Here is a 24,466-nt window from a genome sequence, read left to right as displayed (position 1 = left end):
ATGCAGGACCTTGAGGTCCCCGAGGCCAGTCCCTGTGGCCACAGCAAGGAGCATCTGCTTCAGCTAGTTGGACAAGACTCTCTCCTGCCCAGAAACAGGCAGAGGGACTTCCCCTGCTCCCCACCCATCGTCGTATCCCAAACACACCCGTGTGGACAGTCACCTCAATGTCTCCTCTCAGCCCAGTGCCCGCGCTCTTCCTGATGAGGGTTAAGCAGGAGCAGCCTCCTTTCCCCATGTTCATGTTGCAGGCGGCTGGCTTCTCCTCAGCTCCCACCGAGCAGAACAAGAGCCAGCCAGCTCTCTCTAATCCCAGGACTTTCCAGGGATGCTGATAATGATGGGAGGCCCCAAGAAGCCTCCCTAAAGCAGGCAGGGCCTTGTGAGTGGGTGGTGGGAGGGATCAGGGCTTCCTCAGCATCTGTCAGTCCCTGGAGCATCTGAAGGGGCTCCCTACGCCAGGAGGAAAGAGTGGGGCCGGCCCCTGTGGGTTCCCAGAGCCTGGCATCTGCCAGTTCCTCTGCCCTCCCTCACAGACACCCTCCACGGAGCAACACAGCACCGAGGACAGAGGCAGCAGCCCCGAGAGCATTTTCCAACACAACTACATTTATTCACATTTACACACCAGGCCCCCAACGCACTGCTTCCCACCCCCACTCCCCAGCCCCTTCCCCCCAGACCCTCCCTTCCTGCCCTCCCCGTTCAGCCACCCTCTCCCTCCCCTCCCTCCCCTCCCCTCCAATGCTAAGGCCCAGCAAGATCAGCACTGGGGGAGAAGAAGCTTTTGACTGCTTTGGGGCATCGGATGCCAGAGCCCCATCCTTGGGGAGTGGCCCCAGAGAGCCTGCCAGAAGCCCCTACTGGCTACAATGCTGCTTATTCTCCTTCCTGGAGACCAAGGGGTCACCCTTTCTCTTTCGAGACTGTGAGGGGCCACCCAGCCCCCAAGTCAGGGATTGCTCCCCAGAGACCCTGAGCCCAGGCCCTGGGTGGGGTGTCTTTTCAGCAGGGGACGGGCTTCCAAAGAGAGGTCGCTTCTTGGACTTCATGGCAGGAGAGGGTGCTAGGCTGAGGCCTCTTCTCTGAGCAGATGGGGACTGATGAGTTCCCTGGGGTCCCCACTTTTCTGGGCTGAGAAGGCCCGAGGCAGGGACAGGGCTCTGGGGTAACCACCAGGGCAGAAGCTTGTGCTGGGAACCCAAGAGGAAGGCCAGGCTGGGGAGCTCCTCCTCACGTGACCCCTGAGCCAGCCCATGTGACTCCCGGACAGGAGACCCTCCAGGGAGATCCAAGGCATCCTTGCTCCCCAGGCCAGGGCTGGTGGGTCTGTGGTCCTGGGGAGGAGAGGTTGGCTGAGCAGCCCTCAGCCCAGGGGAATCCTGACATCCCAAAAGCACAACAGAGTCTTTGGACCTGGCCATGCCAGTGTGTGCTCTGCCTCGTCCCTGAGGGTCCCGGGCAGCCTTCTGGGGTGGGCAGGTTTCCATGCCAACCCCTTGTTGGGGGTCAGGGATGTCTCTCTCTGCTCCTTGGCCAGCTGCAAGCTTAGAAGAACTTGAGTCCAACCGGGTCGTGCCATGACTAGGGGCTGCCCTTGTATGCTGTTTCTCCTTCAAAGGTAGGAGGCGCTTCTCCACTAGCTGCGGGAGGAAAGGGGGCACTTACTGGCACTGCCCCAGGTGTGAGCAGGGCCCAGGGTGGTGGAGACCAGGGCACTTGGGCGGCAGGCAGGGAAGCCTGAGGCAGCTGGGCTTTATGTCAAAGAGAGACGGTGTGGCTCTGCCGGGCATCCCGTTGGGCCTCACCGCAGCTTGCATGCTGACTCCCCTCCCTGGCTCCTGTCCATCCTACTCCCTCTGAACCTGCATCTTCCCACTCCAGAGTGGCTCCCCAAGAAGCCAGGCATCCCCAGCGGGGGGGATTAGACAATCAGGTGGGCCTTGTGTGCCGGGTCCCTCCTGCCCCTGGGGTACCTGGGCAAGGGTGAGTCCTTCCTCCTGCTCCAGCTCCTGGCTTAGGGCCAAGAAATCCATCTGTGGATCTGGGGAAAGCAATTCTTCCAGGAATCGGGGGTGAATGACGGCCTCCACCTGGAAACAGAAGGAAGAAGGCATGAGCTTCCTGGGCAGGGAGTAACCTGGAGCCAAGGACACCTGGCGGAGATGCAGAAAGCAGCGAGCGCCCCGTCCCCACCCTCCTGGGGCTGTCTCATATCATGGTGACCACCAGCTACAGACACAGACCACAGACCTGGTAGCATACACACACACAGACAGAGACACACAAACCACACAGAGACACACACACAGACCCACATATGACACAGGAAAAGACACAGACACAGGTAAGGTACACACTCCACACTCACACCCACACAGACACACAAAGACACACAGTAACAAACCACAGACACAAACACACAGCAACACACAGACACACACACTCACATACACAGACACTCAAATCCATGGAAATACACACACTGCTGAGTAGCTAAGGAACAGAGTTTAATTCCAAGGACCTGGGAGTGCCACCCCCTGGAATCCGGCAGACCCCAGCACTCCAGCCCACCTTGGTGACGAAGTCTTTCTGGGAACACAGCTTGTCAATGTAGCTCAGGAGGCCCGGGTCTGGGGGCGTCCAGTCCTCTTCCCGTTGTTTCTCGGGCTCTCCCGTGGCCCCGAGGGAAGGCCCCAGCAGTTCCTCCATGATGTCCATGTACTCCTGCACCACTTCTGGGGGGATCTCCTCAGGGACCTTGGTCTCTGCTGGCCTCTGGGGCCTGGGTGGTGGCAGGCGGGCCTTGGTCTCTGCTGGCCTCTGGGGCCTGGGTGGTGGCAGGCGGGCCTTGGTCTCTGCTCGTCGGTGGGGCCGGGGTGGTGGCAGGCGGGCCTTGGTCACTGGCCTCTGGGGCCTGGGTGGTGGCAGGCAGGCAGTCGGGGCCTTGGGGCCGGCCTTGCTGGGAAGGTACACTGAGGCAGAGAGGGAGGAGTATGGGCGTGGTGAGGGCCGCTCCTCCTGCTTCCACCACACAGGGGAGGGCAGGGCTTGGGGATGTGAAGTGGGTCCCAGCTGGGTCAGGTCCACCTTAACCACAGCGCCCCTGAAGGAGGCAGGAGGGGCACATCTGAGACAGCATCGCTTGGGAGGAAGTTTGGAGCCACCAATACGCCCTGTACTCTCCCCACTCATCCCTGCTTCCTGGGCAGAGCATATGTGGAGTTTTGGACAGGAGAGGGGAGAGAGTAGCTAGGAAACTCGACCAGGTCAATACCCAACATATGCTCCCAGAAGCTGTCCTGTTGGAGGGAGCAAATCCCCCTCTTGAAGGGAAGCATGGGGTGTGGGGACAGTGGCCTCCCTTGGCCCCTTTGGTCTTTGCCGTGGCTCCTGTGGGAATGTGGGAAGCCATACCTGGCTGCTTGACCACCTCAGAGGCCGGGGGTCCTCGAGGTTCAAGCCTCGGTGTGGCTGGAGGAGGCAGGCACTGGGGCCCCTTCATCCATTGCGATTTCTGAATCTGCATCTCCTCCTCAGCCTCAAACTCCAGGAACCTGGCGGTGAAGGAGGCCCAGGCTGTGCTGAGAGGGTCCAGGCCCCCTCCGCCCAGGACCAGGCAGCGACCGAGGGGAGGGATGGGAGGGAGTGTCTCGGGTGGGCTGTCCAGGCCCTCACTGTGTCCCATTCCCCAGTCCCAGGAGGAAGCTGCTCCCAGAGTTCTGGGCTCACCCTCCCTCACTTGGCCCCTGCAGAGCCCATGGCATCAATGGGGCTTCCTGACTCAAGTCACGGCCACGAGGTCCAGGAGGGTCCCGGGGGACCCCTGCTCCAGGTTTCAGCTGGCCAGGGGTGGGGTGTATGGCAGAAGGCATCAGGGATGATGCCCAGATGCAGGAGTCCTGAGGCTAGGACTGTGGGCCCCCGAAAGATAACCCAGGGGCACGAGGCCTGGGAGACCCCGGGTCAGGAGGAAGCAAAAGCTGAGCCCAGAGGACAGGGCTTATTTCCCCTGAGGCTGCTGTCTGTCTGTCTGTCTTCATGGAGGGGACTGCCCAGGAGCAAAGGCAGTCAGGCCAGAGGTGGGTCTCATGGTGTCCCAGGCACAGGTCTCCCCAACCCAACTCCCTGGCCAGGCTGGGATAGGAGAAAACTAACTTCTGGCCACTGCTGTGAGGAGCCTGTACCCCACTCTTGTCTATAGTCACTAGTGCCCCTTCTCCCCATCCCCACAGCTGGAGGTGACCCACTTTGGGCTGTGATGCTGGTTGCTCCCGCCATGACCTCCAGTGTCAAGGCAGGGATGGCCCCAGGCCAGGCAGGGTGTGCTTCCCAATAGGGCAGGACAGAGACCCCAGAACAATCTAGGTGGCAGGAGCAGCTTCCTGTGGGAGCCAGGGGCCCAGAGTGTCCTGGGTTTGTCCACACCCTCCTCATACTCCACGTTGAGAAGCCGCCATGGCTACCGGACCTCTGTCATTCACTCTCACCCTGCCACGCGGGCCCTGCTCCCAGGACCCCAGACTCACTTTTCTGCTATCTCATAGAATATCATCCGGTCAAAGTTGCTCGTGTGCTGCCATTCCCGAATGGCCCGCCACAGTCCCTCCTCCAGGGTCATGGTGGGCTTCCGCCGGGCCAGGGATCGGAGAACTGGGCTGTAAACCAGTGCAGTCAGTCTCAGCCTATAAGCCCACCCTTCATCCCAAGCCCACCTGGTCCCAACACCTAGCCCCTGTCCTCCCCACACCTGTCCTGCCATCTGTCCCTGTCCTGTTCTCCCCCATGTGGGCTCCTCAGGCCCCAGGACACACCCCCAAGATCAAACATCAACACAAGCTACCAAGTGGCCTCTCCGACTGCCCCTCGAGTCCTCAGTGTTGAGAAGTGGACTCAGTACTATGGGTGGAACATGTGTGTCCCCAACATTCCTGTGCTGAAGCCCTCAGCACCAGTGTGTCAGTATTTGGAGGCAATCAGGGTTAGAGCAGGTCATGAGCATGGGTCCCAGTCATGGAATCCAAGCCCTGATAAGGGCAGGAGGAGACGCCAGGGCTCTTGCTCTCAGCCACGTGGAGACAAAGCCAGAGACAGCTCTCTCCAGCCAGGAGGAGGGCCCTGACCAGACACCCAATCTGCTGTCACCTTGATCTGGGACTTCTGGCCTCTGGAACTGGGAGACATGAATGTGTCTTGATAAAGCACCCAGTCTATGGGATTTGTTACGGCAGAGCCTGAGCTGACTGAGACAGTGTGCACACAGGATGACCTGGGGGTGAGGGTTAAAGTGCAGGTTCCAGGGCCCCAGGACTGAGCATTCAACTGGCTTCCTGGAGACTCTGGAGCAAGGCAGCCCCTGGGGATGTAGCCTCAGGGCCCTGGAGCATGAGGAGCAGGAGCACACGCCCAGAACCAAAGCAGAGTGGTGTCCACGCCACTGCAAGCAGCAGGTCTAGATCCCACATTCCCACAAGAGCCATGGCAAAGGCCTGTGAGCCTGGGGCAGCTCCACTCCAAGAATCAGGGTCCCCAGTGCACCCAGACTCTGCTCCAAGGGGGAATGCAACCAGTTCCAGGGTGCGGGAACAGCAAGATTTTGGGGGATGAAGGTGGGGCCACCTTCCACCTACACCCCAGGCAGGGGACTTCTCTAGGGGAACGGCCAGTGTGTTGCATGGTGGATGTGCTCAAGCTCCCATTTGCTCATCAGTGGGAAACACAGGGTCACAGATGCCCCGCAGGGTGGAGAGAGGCAAGGACTGGGAATGAAACCACAAACGGCTTTGGGGAGTGCTCTCCTAGATGGCCTAGTCCTGATAATGATAGTAATGGGAACAGCAATCATAATTGCTATCATGTAATGTGTCATAGCATGTGCCAGGCACTGTGCTATGCATGTCATATGCGAGCTCAAGTCATCTCTTCGCCATCATCTGAATGAAGCATCATTGTCCCTTTTTCTAGGAGGGATTGAGGGTGAAGATGCAAATACCTGCCCGGCATCAACCCCAGTGCGGGGCCCAAGACCATCCCCCTGTGCAGGCTCCACCACCACTGTGCTAACTGGACCTCGGCAGAACTGCGGGCATGTGCCAGGTTCCTGCTGGGCCCTGCAGCTCCTCCCCCCAGCCCCATGTGAGGTGCTCCTGACCATGAATACTGGGTTAAAGGGGAGGTACTGGGGTGTGTACTCAAAGACCTGAACCCAAATCGTAGCTCACGTCACACCAGGAACCCTCTCTGACCTGGGTCTTGTGTAAACATTGTTGTGAAAATTATTGAAAGTAAGGATTGGCTGGACTCATGGGACAGTGACGGGCAGTTGATATGAGGCCCCTGACAGTCTGTCCTGAGCCACAGCCAGATTAATATTGTTGAAAATGTATCTTCCCATAGTGCAACCCATCACCCTCACAACCGCCCTGCAAGCTCCCCTGAACAGCGTGACCTCCCGTCCATCCAGCAGCCTCTTTACGTGTGAGCTGCAAGACCAGCTCCAATGCCCCGAGGACACTCACATGAGGAAGCACGAAAGCGCTTCGGTGTCAGGACTCTGGGGAAGGTGCCTCCGGGCCAGGGGCTTGTAGTGCTGCCAGAGTCGGAAGTTCTCATAGACACTCTTGGGGTTACAGGAGTCATCTGGCGGGGCCTTGGCCTGGGAGGAAGCCAGGCTGCCCTCTCCATGAGCCCCTTGTGGCCATGGCCCAGCATTCCCTTGGGACACGATGGGGGGCAACTGGGCAGCCGGTGGTGGTGGTGGAAGACGAAGGCCCTGGGAACAGCCTCCCTCACCAGCCTGGGTGCCCCCAACCACCTGGGGAGCCATAACAGGCACCACAGGAGCAGCTGCCAGGAGTAGGGGAGGTGGACACACGACACCTCCGCAGAGGGTGCCTGGAGCCTGCCAGAAGAGGGGGGCCTGAGTTAGGACCAAGGTCTGCACCTGAGGGGCTTTCACAGGCCCCACCTCTGTCCCCATCTGGACAAAGACGTTGGAAGCCCCGGCCCCACTCGGGCCGCGGCCATCCTGTCCTTCCACCAGAGGTGTGCTGGGGAAGGCAGACAGCACCAGAGGGCCGCCTGGAGGAACCCCTGCAGTCACAAGGGGCAGCCCATGTGCTGGGCTGGGAGCGGGTGTGGTGAAGGGCAGAGCCGTGAACACAGACAGGGAGGTGACAGGGTTCACGGTCATGCCTGGTCCCAGCACTGGGTATGCTGTGGAGACAAAGGAAAGAGGTGAATGAGCTGGGGTCTCCAGGTCCACACTAGTCACTGGGGAATCAGAGGGGAGTCCCAACAGCTAAGGGCTTATGACAGGGAAACTCTGCAGCTTGCAAGTGTCCCTGAGTGTGCATCGGATGCTCTGTTCCTCCAAGGAGAGTCGCTCCATTAGAGAGCCAGGCCCTGCCCACCAAGACTCCCTAAACCTTGTCTCCCAAGAAGCAATAGCCAAGCCTTTGCTGCCCGAGGGTCTGCCTCAGCATCTCCCAAGCCATGGGTCAAGGATCAGTCTCTCAGCGGCTTGGTGGTCCTCAGCATGCTCAGCAACAGGTGAGGGGCCTACCCCAGGGCAATGGCTCGGCACTCAGAAGGCCGACAGGAAGCCAGAAGCTTCCAAATATTATGGCCCCATCTCCTCTTCAATCTTCCTTTTCCTGAAGCTCTTGTAAATCCCTTTCTTTTCTAGCTCAAACACAACAAAAGAAAACCACTGGATGGAAATCTTTCCCAAGCCAGCACCCTAGGAACCCTGAAGATAATCCATAACTCGTCACACCCAGCATGGAAGTGATTGTCCTGGCACCACCCACAGCAAGTGCTAAATAGGGGTCAGATTCAGGCCACCCTTTCCTCAGTACTAGATGGTCCCGGCTGCCACTCAGGAAGCTCTGTTCCCAGGGAGCAGGTCTGAGAGGCAGTGGTGGAGTCCCCTGAGACAGTGTCACTGCATAGCCAGCAACAGCCACACACGATTAGAACACGGCCAGCAAATGGCAAGCAGCAGGGCTATCAGGGGAGGTGTCTAGGGATTTTCACAGCTGCTGGTCATGTTACAATAGGTAGTGGGACAAGGAGCCCATCTCTGGTCCTTCTTCTCCTTTGAGCTCCCAATAACTGAACATAGCGACCAACCAAGAACCAGGGGGTCTTGGGCCACGGGCCAGGTGAGGCAAAGTTGTCTGGACATCATCCCTGTTCATTAGGACCTCAGGCAGTCTCTAGTCAAGGGGAATAAGGGATACAGCACATGCACCTCAGCATTCAGGACACATATTCTAACTTGAATAATAATAATAAGAGAATCATCTTCCTATTTGTGTGCTACTCTCTTTCCTCTACTGAAAAGGAAACCAGCCTTTCCAGACCCTTCCACTGAGAACCAGCAAGAATCCACACCTGTCCCCTGTTCATGAGGTAGTATAAATGGAATAAGAGCAAATTCTTCATCTCCACAGTAAAACAAAGTGCAGAGGATGGGCCATGAGCTAGCAGACAAGAGGAAATGGGTCTGAAGACCTGAGCTTCCAAAAAAGGGCAAACAATTCAGAACAACTCAGGAAACCCAGGCCCTGTGTTGCCTGAACTTCCCCATCTGCCCCCACCCCTGTTAAATCAAAGCCAACAGCTACCTGAACTGATGGAGAAGCCATGTCTGGGGAGGGAGTTCAGAGGCTCTGGGCTGTGGCAGTTACAGTAGCCCCCAGCCTCACCCACCCAGAGGCTGTCACTACATGCTCTGTCACAGCCAACCCACCCAACAGTTTTCTGGCTGAGACCACTTCTCCCCACTCCTCCCTAAGATCTAGAAAATTCCAGTCCAAATCCCTCTGAACACTATGGAAGGGCACCTTCCAGGTGCCTGAAGACACGGCACAGGGTTTGGGCTTGCCTGTCGTCCTCCAGGGGCCACCAACACAACACGATCCCACCACTCCCTACAAACACACAATGACGTGACCTGTCTCCTTCTAGAAAGGATCAATCCATCCACTCCATCCTTTCCCCTACATGGTGTATTCCCCCAGGCATCTTGGTCCACCTCTAAGGAGCCGTCCTCCCTAACCGCAGACTCAGGGTGCCATGGCCATCCCCAGGTGTGGTGTCCTTGGGGACATCCAGTCCTCCCTCCCTCCTTAACAGCAGCCCTATCAACTGTCCCCAGGGGCAGTGTCAAATTTGAATTCCCAAGGAGTTGAGGCATGGCAGACTCGGATAATGCCCCCATCCCTACAGGCTCACCTCCATTTGAAGCCATCCCCTCAGGCTGGGCACTGACAACCGCTGTCTGGCAGTTTCCGCAATGAGAAAAGTCAAGGGTAAGACCCAGAGAGTGACCTGGCTCAGCAGTTGCTCCTGAGTCCAGTGGAGCAGGTAAAATTTGAATGTAAATAGGTTTAGAACATAGGACCCCAGACATTCTGCAGAGGGGGAGGGGCAGTGGGCAGCTGGTAGGGGTGGGGGACATTCTGTGAGGGGCTTCGGCCATTAGGCAAGAACCTGAGTTTCCTTTCCAACTGGACGGCAGCAACAGAGATGGCGTGTGCCTCTTTAGGCAACTTTTAAATTGTCCTTTTGACTCACAGCAAAACCTCTACCTGATGTCCTCTTTACTTCCATTCTTTATCAACAGACCTACTTTTGTGCCAATCAACCCATGCTCCTTCCCACTTTGGCTCTTTCCCACTCTTGATGAATTTCAACGGGGGCTGCACTTCATGAACAAAATTCAGAACACGTTTTCAGTCTGAGAAACACAGGGGTTCTTAGGAAGGCAAGGGGACTGGGTGTTTGAAATCAGGATGGTCTCAGCCGATCCAGGCTATTAGGTGGCTGTGTGCTCATCATTGTTTAGGAAGCAATCCTTGTGCCCCCAGGTCATGTATGTTGCTGGAATCTCTGTCCACACCAGCAGGCCAGCCTTACTTCCCATCTCCTTTGCTGGAAAGCCTCAATCCAGGAAAGAGTGGCTATGCGACCTACAGCACCGAGACCAGAAATCCTTTCATTTTGTTTCCCAGCATATTGTGCTGGTGTTAAATGTTTATTTTTTATCTTTTGAATGATTTTAATTTAACCAAGCAATACTTTTCATGGCTTCAAATTCAAACTGTGCACAGTGGAATAGGCAATGACCAGCCTTCTTCCCATCTCTTTTCCCTGGCCACCACATTTTCTTTCCTGGAGGAAACAAGTGTTATCTGATTGTTTCTCATCTTCACTGAAACACATCCTGGCTGGCCTCTCTCAGCTCACTGTTGGCCTCACCTTCACCATACATTCTTGCTGTTTGGAATCCAGTGTGATCGCATGTGGTTCTCTGCATGGGAATTATTGTAGCCTGTCTTCAAAAAAAACTTCATTCTCATTTCCACACTGAGAATCACTGTCCGTTTATTAGTGTCAAAATGACAGGAAAGAGCACCCATGTTCTGTGTTGTGGACATGGGGAGTGTTAGGAAACTGGTCAAAGGAGATAAGGAGTACTCAGAGCACAGCAGCAAAATTTCTGACACACACGTCACTCCCTGCTGGGCAGGGTAATTTTGCACGATGGGAGGGTGTTGGGGAAGGGAAGAGACCTTCAGCCAGACCGGTGCACACTGCGAACATTCACTGAAACACACTCTGTTGGAACTTACGAAGCATTTGCCCCTTTTGAAGACATTTGGACTCAAGAGGGCAGAGTTGCAGAAAAATGTAACAGGGGCCACACTGCAGGGGCAGGTGGTGGATTGCAAGTCTCAAGCCCAGGGTTCTCCCCTCCTTGCCCCAGTTGTGTGAGAAGGTCATTTCCTAACTCCTGTCCAATATCCCCATGAGTTCTCAGTTTTGTCCCAACTCTAAACCTGAACGGTCCAGCAAGCATATCTGTGAAATGCCTCCACAGTGGCCACTGGGAGGGGAGTGACCTCCATGCAGTGATTGCCTGTCTGGGTGCTCCCAGGCCTTTTGTCCTCTGAGACAGAACTGCCTACTTACATGCAGCCCTCTTCCACTGTGCAACTCTACCTCGATCTTAGCTGAGAAGATCAACGGAGAGCAATTCAAGCAAAATCATGGTAAACTTACCAAAACAAAACCAAACAAACAATAAACGCTTTGGAGATCTTTCTGAGGACTTGATCTTTTATCACGGGGCAAACTTAAATGATTTTCAATCAATAACTTCATCTAAGAGGGATGTTGAAGCAAAATATCATACTCAGATACTGAAGAAGGGCAGAATTCTTGGTAGCTTCCTCCCTTGCCAAGTCAGTCAACCGATGCTTTCTCAAGATTCTCACACATGGCTTTGATATAGGATTTGAATGAGTCTTTTTTGATATAGGATTTGAATGAGCCAGTGATACAAAAACTATACTGTGGAACAGTGTCTTGTCTTAATTCTGCAATCACTTCTGTACATATTTGAAGTCCTAGACCCCAGGAGGAGAGACAATCAAATTAGCCAAAGGTAATTTGTGAAGACTTGCCATGGGAGGTGGTGGCTAAAAGTCCTCCGGCCCCTGCTCTCTGAGCATCCCCACAGAAACTCCTGGGCCGCACTGACTGCTGAGAAAGAACATCTCAGGGCTTGGATCCCCTGTTCAGAGGACACATGCTCTTCCACCCAATCACGGAACAGTAGAGGAATGGCAGCTCCATGCTGTGTCCTGCAGAGCTCTCAGTCTCTGCACTTGAGGCCCTGGGCCTGCATAGAGGTGAAGGCTCTTCAGTGCTATCACGTGGAGAGAGATGATAGGAATCCTGCAAATAAGCAGAAAGGATGTGACCATTAAACTTTCTTCTGAAGCTATTACAAACTCAAGTCAGTGAGTTTCTTCTCTACTAGCTTTTTATTGCCAACTGGAATGCTGCACTGTGTTGCAGAGTCAGGGGTGGGGGAGCCTGGAATTGTTCCCTTACTATCTGCTGCTTTATCGACTGAAATTGATGAAGGCTACAACCAAAACATTTCTAGAAATAATTTGAATGTGGTAGGAAAAACTCTGGGAATGGAGTCAGAAGAAAGTATATTTTGGAGTGTGTTTTCAGGACTAAAATTCTTTGCCAGAAATGTTCTTTAATGGAACCTCCAGACTGAGTAGGAAAATAGGGCATACTATTTTTTGAAATGCATGAGCTGCAATGAAATAAATGCCGTCCAAAGGGAATGCAGGACATTCAATTCGAGGATACTTTGCTTTAGGATAAAGCCTCCAAAGGTAAACCTTTCAGCAAGGGTGTTACCTAAGTGCATGGACTGCAGGTTTGTATTACCAAAAATTAGGAGTGGTAGTTGCCGACGTGCTGGTTTCTCAGAGGCACGGTCATGGAGGTTCCAATGAGGGGGCGTTGTCTGGCCCCAGAAAGCGCCCAGGTGCCGCCTTCCTCCATTTCCCCATCTCCAGTGGGGCTCTCCCAGGGCGGGCTCCAGGCCAGGGCGGGCTCGTGCACCTGCGCATGAGCCTTGAGGCGGGTGAGGTTCCAGCGCGGGCCGGCGGCCCTCAACTGCTCCCAGCACCGGTTGCGGCGGTTCATGGCAGGGAGACCCGCAGCGCGACAGCAAAGTGTGGTTACCCAACGGCCTTCGCTCTCATGGCGTCCTTCTTGGTGTTACCTAAAAATAAAGCCAAGTGTGTTTACAAGGTAATCGCCTCCTGGTCATGCTCCCACTGGTCACCAGTGTCCACCGGGCGACCCCACATTGTGGCCAGAGCAGGCCTGTGGCTGCCCTCAAGGCGAGAGCATTCATAGCTTTCCTAGCGGGGCCCTGCGGGACGCCCAGGCCACGCTCCTTTCCCTTGCTCACCTGGCCCTGAAGTGAGGGGGGAGGTGTAGCAATGCAGTGGGAACCCCAAAATGTGTCTCGGCCGTGCCTTTCACATTCCAAACAACGCAAAAGCTTGAGGAAAACCTCAGCAGTTGAAACCGCGATGCAGTTCAGCAAAGAAGTAGCTCCTGTCCTCGTAAAACAGTGAAGTTCTCACGGACGACCTCACTGAGTAAGCTGTGAAGCTTGTTGACTTGATCAGAATGATCAGCCAGCATGCATGTTCTAATACGCTCATTTGTCACTGATATGAGCAGCTGCAAAGTGGAAGAACAGGCCTTTAGTCGTAGTCTGTTCACTTGGTAGCACAAGTTGATTGTGGATGCAAGAGTGCAGCCAAAGTCAAGAAAAGCTTCCATGAGAATCATTTACTTAAGTGGAATTTACAAATAAAAAGTAGTGGTATATTATTTGTAAATTGTAGGCTACACATGTATCTAAAATTTGCTGCACACACGTGTGTATCTTGGGTGGTTGGGTTAGTGTGTACTTGAGAATGTCAGGAAGATTTATTTTGGATTTTGGAGGGTGTGAGATTTGTGGGGGTGGTTTTGTGTGTGTGAAAATGTGTTTATATGAATTCTTAGTTTGGAATTTGATATGTATTTAATTGGTGAGAATCTAATATGTATTCACATGTGTGGGTTGGTGGTGTCTGTGTGGAGATTGCAGATTAAAGAAGGTCATAACTGGGCCGGGCAGTATTGTGGAACTCTATGTGTATTTGGGGATATGAGGTGGCATGTTTGCATATTTGTGGCGTGTTAGTTAATCGCGGGTATATTTAGGGCATGTAGAGAACTACATGAGTATTGAGTTTGTGTGTGTGTTCAAGGGCGTGGCAGTTTAGATGAATGTTTTGTGGAGCTATGTGCTTGTATTTTTCAGTAAGTGGTTATTAGGCTTATATATTCTGGGAATTTAGTATGTGTGTGTCTGATAGAGAGATGGGGTTCTCTTTTTATACAGGAGAGTGAGAGAGTTGAATTTATATGTATTAGAGGTATGTGATATGGTTATTGGTTAGTACTTGGCAATGTGGGAGCTGGTTCATACTAGATTGGGATAATTTGGGATTGGGAAGTGTTTTTATGGGTATTTATAAATGATATGCTGGAGATATTTCCATGCGTCTCGGGTGTGTATACTGGTTTGGGTGTATATTTATCAGCAGATAGATGAATTATCTAAATCTATTTATAGAATATGGGATTGTTCGTATTTAAAGTGTATTTCTTTGGAGAATGCTAGGATGTTTGTACATGTGTTTGGGCATGTTTAGGGGACGAGGTGAAGAGTTTGTATTCTGGAGATGCAGCATATTGATTGGATAGTGTTTTGGGGGATTTATACACTCAAGGATTGGGGATATTTGCGTGAGTGTGTATGTGCCCATGGGTATATGGAAGTTGTGTACGTATATTCCAGCATTATTGGTGTTTCTGTGTGCTTTTTTTTTTGTATTGTATCAGTTTTATCTGGGAGGGTGGGGTGTGTATTCATGGGTAGTTTGTGAGTGTGTATATGAGGGGTTTTGGGTATATTAAGACTTAGTGGTCCTCTGTGTCTGTTGTGAAATGTAATACTCGCAGAATTTGGTGTTGCCACTCATATGTGTGTTCTCAGAGTTTGTGAGGTGGAGTTACATGTATTTGATAAAAATAGTTCGTGGTTCTGTGTGTATTTGAGCTTATGTGGCTTCTGTATTTTGTATTCTGGGAGATGTGGGAGGTTCAGTGAATGTATTTGGAAACAGAGAGGCTGTGTAGGTTGTGTTTGCATTCAAGAATCATGGATTCCTGTATTTTAGAGCTGTGGGATTGTATGTGATTCTTTTTCTGGGTGATGCATGACACAAGTGTTGTATACCTTGTGATTTTTTTTTGAGCCTATGCCTATGGGATTTTCATTATGTACTGTTAACAAATCTACTGAAAAGGATTTTCTTAAAAAAACAACAAAAGAAAAAAATAGAAATTTGATTCCAGTGAGCTGTTTGCAAATCAAGGAGTCCCAGCCTTCAGTGGAAAACAAAGGTACACTCTGAAAGAACAAATAGAGGTATTATCTTTTATAGAGAAAGTTCATCCTCAGATTCCCAATCTGGTTCACTCTGCAAATGAGGGATACAAGCTTGTTTATTTCTGATTGGCTGATGCAAGTCACAATCTATTTCTTAAGTCCATATGACAAAATGGTACCCCTTGATTCAGGTGGCATAAACAGGAACAGACAGCTGTGAAAGTTCCAAAGTGACACAAGTACGTGGTTTTTGCAGGAAGCAGGGTACATGTGTGAGACCTGCAGTCAGTAAATGGCCGCTTGGCTCCATTTTGAGTTTAGGCCCAGTCAGCCACTCATGATCCATCTGGAAGGATTAGCCCTTTCAGGGTTCACAGTATTTATGGGTATATATGGGTACTGTGTTCATTGTACATGTTTGTATTTGGGCACATATATATGTACATATATGGTTTTAGCAGTGATGTGAGCATTTGGGGTGGGTAGAGTTTTGTCTGCAAATTTAAGTAGTAATTGGGCAGGCCATCTGTGTTTTTAGGGTACAGGTAGCAGTTGTGTTGCTGGTGGGCTGGTTCAGGTTCTTAACTTTGCTGCACAAAAGAAGTCTTACTTTGAGAGTGAGTCCAACATAAAAGTAAGCAAGAGAGGTTATTGCAAAGTGAATGTACACTCTAACAGCCGATCAGAGTGGGCTACTCAAAGATGAGACAGCATTGACTGACACTGGGGAAACCTCCTTTATCGAAGCCTTACATGACTATTCATGAGGGGGTGGGAAGGGGTGTCACCGTTAAGCACGCTCTGGGCTGTTCTCTGGACACGCATGCGCTATTGCTGCACATGCTAGTGCCTATATCACGTGAATACCTGGTTAACATCTTAAATCTCTACCCAAGGGTGTGTTTTTCACTGTTATAATGAGCACTGGTCAACCCAGGGACACTAATCATGGGTTTTTGCACTTGTGCGAATTTGAGGATTTTCCCTTCTTCTTTTCCACTTCCTTACTGCAGGACCTCCTTGTGCCCTGTCGGATGGTTTGTTCTCTTCATCTGTTTAGCAAGTTTGTTCTCCTTTAATGGAGGCTATGACCACCCTATCCTATCTCAGTTGTGTGTATCTGTTCAGGATACATGAGGAGGTTGTGTTCTGGAGGTACGTAGTTTGGTTTTGTTTTTATATTTGGGGTGAGAGTTGAGGGTCCTACTCAGGGTGCAGGTAGATTGTGTACATGTATTCCTATGAAAGGATGTAGCTGTGCTGGAGCTGGGTTGTGCTAGCTTGGGGTAGCCACTGGGCACGGCACATCTCTTCTCAGCTCTGTGTTCAGTGGCGTTAGGTTGGTAGTTTAAAATTAGTCGTGCTGAGATATTTATACCACATAAGCATCACAATTCTAGGCTTTCCTATTTCCCCCTGGAGAGCATTTTATTAAGCAGTTAGCAACAAACCACTGGGGTGTGTGTGTGTGTTCAGGATCTGTAAGCAGATGTTTGTATGAAGCAAGAATATTGAGGTTTTAATGGGTGTGTATACTGGGGATTCTGTGTGTATTGTAGTGATGCAGAATGACCAGGGAGCGTGGTTGAGAATGACCCTCCCTGGTCATTCTGCATCACTGTGTTACTTCTAAATAGTTGGTTCATTCTTAGGGCCAAAGAATCCTTACAAATAGTGGTTTCTGGCTCTTCCTCCCACAGATGGATGCAGGGATACCTGCACCTTAGGCAGGTGGTTGCTCCTTCAGTATCTGTGTTCCTAGCATCTGGGTCCTCAGATGGGTGGGCCTGGTAGACAGAACACTGTGCAGAGCAGAACTTTCCTAGATATTGTCCGTGTGATCGGCACAGTCAGAAAGATGTGGGGTTTCCAGGACAGGAGGTCAGATGTGCCATGTCTTCTCTCAGTCCTGATGTCCCTGCTGATTCCTCTGGGGCATGGCGAGTGACGAGGACACCCTCTAACATATGTTCCACGAGATGAAAGCCTGCAGAACCTGTGCCTGCACTACCATCTGTCCCCTGGGTGGGGATACTGTTGGGTGTCAGGCTGAGAGCTAGGCCACCAGTTCTCAACCAACCTGTCCCCATGGAAACCTGAGGCTTTGGGGCTAAGACAGGACCTCCAGCAGGTACCCAGTGTTGGGAATACGTGTTGCTTTCTGTTAGGAGTTTTATCTCAGTGGAGTCTTGGTAAAAAGAGGGAATCAAAGGCACGTGACATTTTCTTCTTTCTCTGGTGAAGTGAGGAATGAATGTTGACCATTTCTTTCTGAAGTTCCATACAGAAAATGTATACTCAGCCTGAGGAGCCCAAGGTGACTCCTTAGCTGCTCTTGGAGAAGGTGTCATCTAGTCTTCACAAGGAGTCTTCAGGCACAAGGGCCTGAATCTGATTTCTCGTGGAAGGCATTGGGCAGAGCTTCACAGTCCCACCTAGAGCTGGGCTGTAATTCTAGGGACAAAGTGGAGGAGCAACAAGGAAGTGGTGGGGAGCACACCTTTAAAACCTGGGCCTGGGGAGGGCAGGTCAAAGAAGCCTGAGTTTACCTGGGCTCAGGTCCTGGGGCAGAAGCCAGACACAGAGCCTGGGCAGCCAGATTCACTCCAGCCTGGGTTGTGGGTGGGGATGAGACTCCTCTTGTGCTCCTGTCTGGGGCACCCCTGAGCTGCAGGCGAAGGTCTTAGTTGCACCTCAGCAAGGATGTACAGCCAGTCCTGGTGCTAAGGAGTGAGGAGGGTAGAGTCAAAGAGAGGACGCACCGATCTGTGTCCCTTCAGCAATCTGGAGCATGATGTTAGATCCTGTTAGGGCGACCTCCCACTCGCATCTCTTGGATCTTCTGTCACTGGGAGGCTCAGCACCCCAAGAGAGAATAGATTCGGTTTCCCCTGATGTGTTCATCTGGTTCTGGGTCCCCACTCTCTCAGCACATTGGGTGCTGGCCCTGCGGGTGTGGGAGAAGCCTGGCAGGGGCAGGGGTCAATGAAGTGACATGGGCAGAGCTGGGCAGGCTCTGTCCTGAGGGGTGCTGGGAGCTCGGGTCTGGAGAGACAGGGAAGCTCCCCATTACTAACTCCTATGGGGGCTCCTGGGCTTTTGCTCCACTAAGCTACAATTCTTTGCATTTTCCCATCTGTCTAATTTAGTGGGGATTTAGGGTGGAGGCAGCAGTTTTTCTGTGACCTCAGTCCTCCAATGGATCTAAAATGAGTTGTTGATAGTCTGTTTGTACAGCATTTTTCTTGTTGTAAGGATGGGAGTGATGACTTCCAAGTTTCTTACATGCTCGAATAACTGACACTTTTTATTATATACTCACCCCCGTGGTGGTAGAAGAATGCTATAATTTTTGGATCCACAGAACTAAAGTACTAGGAGAGGGAATTTTTCACAGGAAAGATGGTTGCTACTGAAAAAAAAAAAAAAGAAAAAAAAAGATAAAGTCTTCTCTGCTATCTCTGCTAGACTCTCTAAACTCTTTTCCTGGACTCTGTAGTCCAGACACACGAGCCTCCTTTTAGTTTTGAGCTTTCACTATGCTTTTATCTTAAAGACTGCCTACTATGTCCTTTCTGCTGAGAAAGCAACTTATCCCCTCAATTACCTGGTTAACATCAAATATCAAATCATGCTTCTGACTGAAGGCCAAGTACCACCTCTAGAAGAACTCTTCCCTAAGAACAGCCTACATACAGTTAATTGTGTGAGCCCTTTTCTTATATCCTTCGAATACTCTTCCTTCACATTACTCTTCCTTCACAGCCTTTAGCCAGACAATATATTACAGGAAAACAGGGAGAACATGATTTTGCCATTCACTCTTACCTTTGCCTAGCCCAGTGCCTGGCAAATAATAGATTCTTATTATATATATATATTTCTCATTATATATATATTTTTTGAATGAATTAATAAATCCAAGTAAAGTAATTGATGTTTTGGAATTATCTGAGACTGTTAAAATCAGTTAAATATAGTTAATATGAAGCAAAAAACAGTAAACAAAATTAACATAATATACACGCTGATGTTACTATTTTAGAAAAAACACAATAATTTACAGATTCCTTTCAATAATTCAATTAATGTTTATGATATTTGATTGAAGACAAATCTATCACAGCAATCTGTGAATGCTTTGTTGTAAATAAAAGGTAATCCTTGTAATAAGCAAAAATAAATTAACATAACAAACGTCAATTTACAGATAGACAAAAAGTGATTGCTTTCTAGATGAAAAGAGGATTATTAATAGTTGGCATAAGAAATCAAAAATTAGTTCAACAATTAGTCATATGGAAATGGCAAATGTTGACATTAATGTGGTAAAGAAAACAAGAGTTTCTGCAAATAACCTCCTATCCCTGATGTGAGTCTTTCACGTCATTCTGTAGTTCTACTAGTTCTTAATAACTCAAAAACAGGAAAGATAAAATCCATCATTTTGTTTTACAACCCAGATCCCTCCCGTAACTGTCATACAGAGTGTGATTTATGACTTCTAAGTTGTGCTATGGAGCTTGACAAGTGAGTTTGATTTCATTTAATATTTTCTTTAAACCATCTTAGATCTTCTCTTTGACAAGTATTTCACCTATTAGTGTTCTCAAAATGTAAAATGGGTAACTTAATGAGAACAAAAATTGTACCCTAAGATATATTTGCATTATCTACATATTTGCAATTAAATCTTAACAGATTTAATTGTAGTAGAATCTAACAGTTTTCCTCTTGAAATTTTTTAGACACCAGAAATTTTTATTTCTAATAAATAATGTTTAGCTTCCTAGTCACAAACCAAACAGAAAGCAAATTTCATCAGAGTTTAGAATGGTTAAAACCAACATAGCTGCAATATTTTTATTTTTGTTTTAAAATTTTGTTTAATCAGTAAATCAATCGGAGTTGACCATTATGTAATCCACAGACCTTGAAATAACAGAGATATATTTCTCTGCAGATCAATATCTATATATGTTTTTAAGATGAGTAGAAATTCTCCTGAAGATCATAAAGAAAAAGTATGTCATATAATATAGTAAATAAAAATAATAATAGTTATTAATTTTTTCTGCTTATTATGTTCCAGAGTCTGTACTAAGCATTTTAGAGGATTATTTTAATTCCCACAATAATCTCTTGAGAAATATACAATTATTATCTTTAATTCACAGTTATTGAAAATGAGATACATTTCAATAAGAGGTTAAGAATGTTGTCCAAGGTCAGGCAGCTAGCGTGACTTAGCAAGGGTGTAATTAACAAAAAAATATGTTTTTCTTATCTTATGGGAAATTTGGAAAAGCAAATATCTACATTCTCTTTTTAATTAAAAAAATAAAATATTAAATGTGAGTCTCTCTTAAAGCAGCGAATCAACTTTAATATAACAACAATCCTTTGTTGTTCAGGCTCGGTATTATTATTATCTCTGCTGACAGCAAAAGCTAAGAATAGAAAATATTTCTGACCCAAGTTGGTAAATTATGAATGAACCTGCTAAAGAATCAGAATAGACTAACAAGTGAAATTAAATGTGATTATTCTATATTATATAAATATAAAAATTTCTTATTGTTATAATTTTACTAAGATTCTACCAGTTTCAACTAAAATATAACATTTTAAATCCAAGCTTAATAAAAGAACTTGGCATGAGATGTTTTCATAGTAAATAGTGACAATTCATATTATTTTTAAGTAAGTGTAAATGAGATGTATTGTTTCTGAATTTCATTTTTCTTCTAAAAGTTATCTTTAAAGTTTTACTTTTTCTTTTTTAATTTCTTTCTTTTTTTTTTTTGAGACGGAGTCTCGCTGTTTCGCCCAGGCGGGACTGCAGTGGTGCGATCTCGGCTCACTGCAAGCTCCGCCTCCTGGGTTCACGCCATTCTCCTGCCTCAGCCTCCCGAGTAGCTGGGACTACAGACGCCCGCCACCACGCCCAGCTAATTTTTTGTATTTTTAGTAGAGACGGGGCTTCACCGTGTTAGCCAAGAGGGTCTCGATCTCCTCACCTCGTAGTCCCACGCCTGTAGTCCCAGCTACTCGGGAGGCTGAAGCAGGAGAATGGCGTGAACCCGGGAGGCGGAGCTTGCAGTGAGCCAAGATCTCTTCACTGCACTCCAGCCTGAGCCACAGAACAAGACTCCGTCTCAAAAAAAAAAAAAAAAAAAAAGGATAGACCAAGGAAAAAATAGGCTCTGAGTAAGATGTAAGTATGCAGAATCAATTCAAATGGTCCCAGATGAAGATGCCTTCTGAGTATATGTCAGGGAAGTGAAGACAATGAATACTTCCATGCAAGCAATTCAAGTGAGAAAGGGCAATGCGTAAGGCGAAATAAATGAGATGAGAAGCAACCTTCGCCCTCAAAGAGCCTGGTAAGAAGAAGATTTTTTTTGTAAGTCTTGCTTATTTTTCATTAGAAAAAAAGTTAGAGGCAAATCTTTTTATTTAGGCATATTATAAAAATATTTCTGTATCCTCATTATGAATGAGAAAATAAGCATAAACTCAAATTATAAAAAGATCCAACAGGCAAAAAGCTATGTCATGTAATGTTTGTTTGAGGTTGATACTTTAAAAGAAATTATCTACCCACAAGTTGGGGAGAAAATAAATAGAAATCTGTTTTTCTCCACTGCTTTAACAATCTAGACTGATTTCAACTCTCTTAGACAAAATTTCGCATAGACCACGTGCATGAACATTTTTATGCTGCCGTTATACCTTATATGGCAAATAATTGCTACAGCCATACTTATTTTACTCTGTTGAGCTAAATACATTTTTACCAAAAAATAGTATGTATCAAAATCTTAAATGCTGACATTTAATGGGAAAATGGAATAACTTACACGCACTATAATTCTCAACCTGTTTAGTGCAAAAGATCTTAAAAGATGAAAAAAGTTTAGAGAGAGCAATCACAAATAGAATAGAAAGGAAAATTCAAAATGATGTCAAGATAAAAACTAGAATAATACCTCCAGGACAGCAAAAACTTCTGTCTTTTATTTTTTAAACTACTCTCACCCTGGTACTCAGAATTTTGTTTGGACATAGTAAGCACCCAATAGATTTATTGAATGAATAAACACATTTTAAAACATCAAAATTATTACCTGTATTACAGTGAAAAAAATACCTAATGACCTTCTACAATGTGCCATTCTTTATGCAAGGTACTTTACATATATCAGCCTGTATAATCACTGTTAAAACCAATGAGAAAGATAATAATTTATTGATGAGAAATTGGAAGTTCAGATCTATTAAGAAAGTCATCCGAAGCCATGCTGACTTCAAAGTACAGACTCTTTACTTTAGGGCATGGCGTAACCCCCAGAGGGTAATGATATTGAGAAAGCTTTGCCATTGGAAACACAATTTCATAGACAACAAGAGAAGCTTATGTTCACATTACTTTTCATACTTCACATGGCAAGAACATTCCGCTCTTTAATGTTAGGATTCATGACTTTCCCTAAATACTCTGTGCTCTGTTGTCTAAATGGTAACACCAAGAATCATCACTTTTCCTCCATAACAGGATGTGCAGTGTCTTTGTGTGAAATATAGTCTATAGTTGTATATCTTCTAGTTGAGAAATTTAATCATGCAATATATCTGGAATAAGAAAAAAATACAGCAACAATTAAAATAGGACAGTAAAAATGAGTAAGATATTTAAATTTCCATTGCCAGAAAATCTGTGCAAAACAGAATTCATGAAAGAAATAGAGTGGCATAAAACAACTGCAGGGGAGAAATGATGAAAACAGAGAAAGAAAGAGATAAACTAGTGAAATAAAGTTGAAAAAACTTCATTTTCACAGCATTGCATTTTGTGAAAAGTTTTACACTTTTACATTAAAGAGTTTAAGAGTATACTAAGTTGAATTTGTTTTTGACTTGATGCTTCTGCTTTAAATTATATCAAGGCTTAATTACCATTTAAAACTTACTATTAGTTAATTTATATATCATTACTAATGTCAGCATCTTGTCAGGCATGAGTTAAATATAAATTTATATTCCCCAGGTGAATGCAATTCATACAAGAAAAAAAATTACTAATCAAGAAAAAAAAAGGAGTTCCTTTCTCTAAATGTATCACATAGTAATACAGCTTTTTATACACTACAAATAGACTGGGTCAGAAGTTAAAGAAAGTAGTTTGTCTTCTGGAAAAATTATAAATCATATTTTATTAAGAAAAACAAAAAACTGTATTTACTCAAATTCGGGATAGGATCAATCAATATTTTCTCTTAAATTTACACTTGACAAAAAATTGGAAGAAGTAATAGAGGACTTTTGGCGTTTTATTATTGTTATGTGATATTATTCCTGATGACTCTAGAATTAACTTCACTTTCATCTGTTCCTTCCTCAGGATTATAAAATGTACCCCCTTTACTCTATCATACTCATTAGCATACTGTCTCATATGTTTCATGCTGTGGAACCTCATAGGACTTATGGCAACTATTACAACTCATTTATAACTTTTTTTTTTTTTGAGAGGGAGTCTTGCTCTGTTGCCCAGGCTGGAGTGCAGTGGCGTGATCTTGGCTCACTGCAACCTCTGCCTCCCGGGTTCAAGCAATTTTCTGCCTCAGCCTCCTGAGTAGCTGAGTAGCTGGGATTACAGGCGCCCACCACCACACCCGGCTAATTTTTTTTTTTTTTTTTGTATTTTTAGTAGAGACAAGGTTTCACCATCTTGGCCAGGCTGGTCTTGAACTCCTGACCTAGTGATCCACCCACCTCGGTCTCCCAAAGTGCTGGGATTACATGCGTAAGCCACAGCACCTGGCCCCATTTATAACACTTTTTAAAGTTCTCTATACTTTTTTTTTGAGACGGGAGTCTGGCTCTGTTGCCCAGGCTGGAGTGCAGTGGCTTGATCTCGGCTCACTGCAAGCTCTGCCTCCCGGGTTCACGCCATTCTCCTGCCTCAGCCTCCCAAGTAGCTGGGACTACAGGCACCCGCCACCACGCCCGGCTAATTTTTTGTATTTTTAGTAGAGACGGGGTTTCACCGTGTTTGCCAGGATGGTCTCGATCTCATGACCTCGCGATCTGCCCACTTCGGCCTCCCAAATCTACTCTTTTTTATATTTCTCTACTCTTATTCACACTTGAACCGTATTTAATCAGTGTCTTATCACTACCACGTTCCTGAAACCACACTGTGAATGACCAAATCCCTAAATCCAATGGTCAATTTTCCATACTCATGTTGCTTGAATTATCAGCAACATTTTTTTTTTTTCTTTTTGGAGACAAGATCTTGCTCCGTCGCTCAGGCTGGAGGGCAGTGGCTCACTGCAGCTTCAACCTGCTGGATTCAAATGGTCCTTCTACCTCAGCCTCCCAAGTAGCAGCAGCATTTCACACAGTTGATGACTCTCTCCTTATTGACAAAAATATCCTCATTGTATTTTCAGTTGACAACACTCTCCAGGTTTTCCTTCTACCTAGTTTCTTAAGCTCCTTTGCAGGTACTTCATCCTGTCTAATCTCTAAACCTTGGGGTAAAAAGGGTTCGGGACTCAGGTGTACATTTTTTCTCTATCTAAACTCATTCCATCTCTTAATAACATCATCTAGGTCGAG

General features: G+C 47.7%; 1 protein-coding gene across 1 annotated transcript; it reads right to left on the bottom strand.

Annotated features, from left to right (window-relative positions):
- Nucleotides 1–337: 337 nt before the first annotated feature.
- On the bottom strand, nucleotides 338–9,293 carry LOC134762040 (NUT family member 2D-like). The gene is made up of 8 exons (XM_063727550.1): nucleotides 9,241–9,293; nucleotides 6,519–7,215; nucleotides 4,530–4,658; nucleotides 3,418–3,557; nucleotides 2,918–2,975; nucleotides 2,575–2,830; nucleotides 1,977–2,093; nucleotides 338–453 (listed from the first exon to the last, which is right to left on the bottom strand). The coding sequence occupies exons 1-8, from the start codon at nucleotides 9,254–9,256 to the stop codon at nucleotides 415–417; spliced, it is 1,452 nt and encodes a 483-aa protein (XP_063583620.1). The 5' UTR covers nucleotides 9,257–9,293; the 3' UTR covers nucleotides 338–414.
- Nucleotides 9,294–24,466: the final 15,173 nt, after the last annotated feature.

Source organism: Pongo abelii, chromosome 8 (assembly GCF_028885655.2).
Source record: "Pongo abelii isolate AG06213 chromosome 8, NHGRI_mPonAbe1-v2.0_pri, whole genome shotgun sequence".
Classification (NCBI taxonomy): Eukaryota; Metazoa; Chordata; class Mammalia; order Primates; family Hominidae; genus Pongo; species Pongo abelii.
The sequence above is the reverse complement of the archived record's forward strand: the minus strand, read 5'-3'. Positions and strand labels throughout refer to the sequence as shown.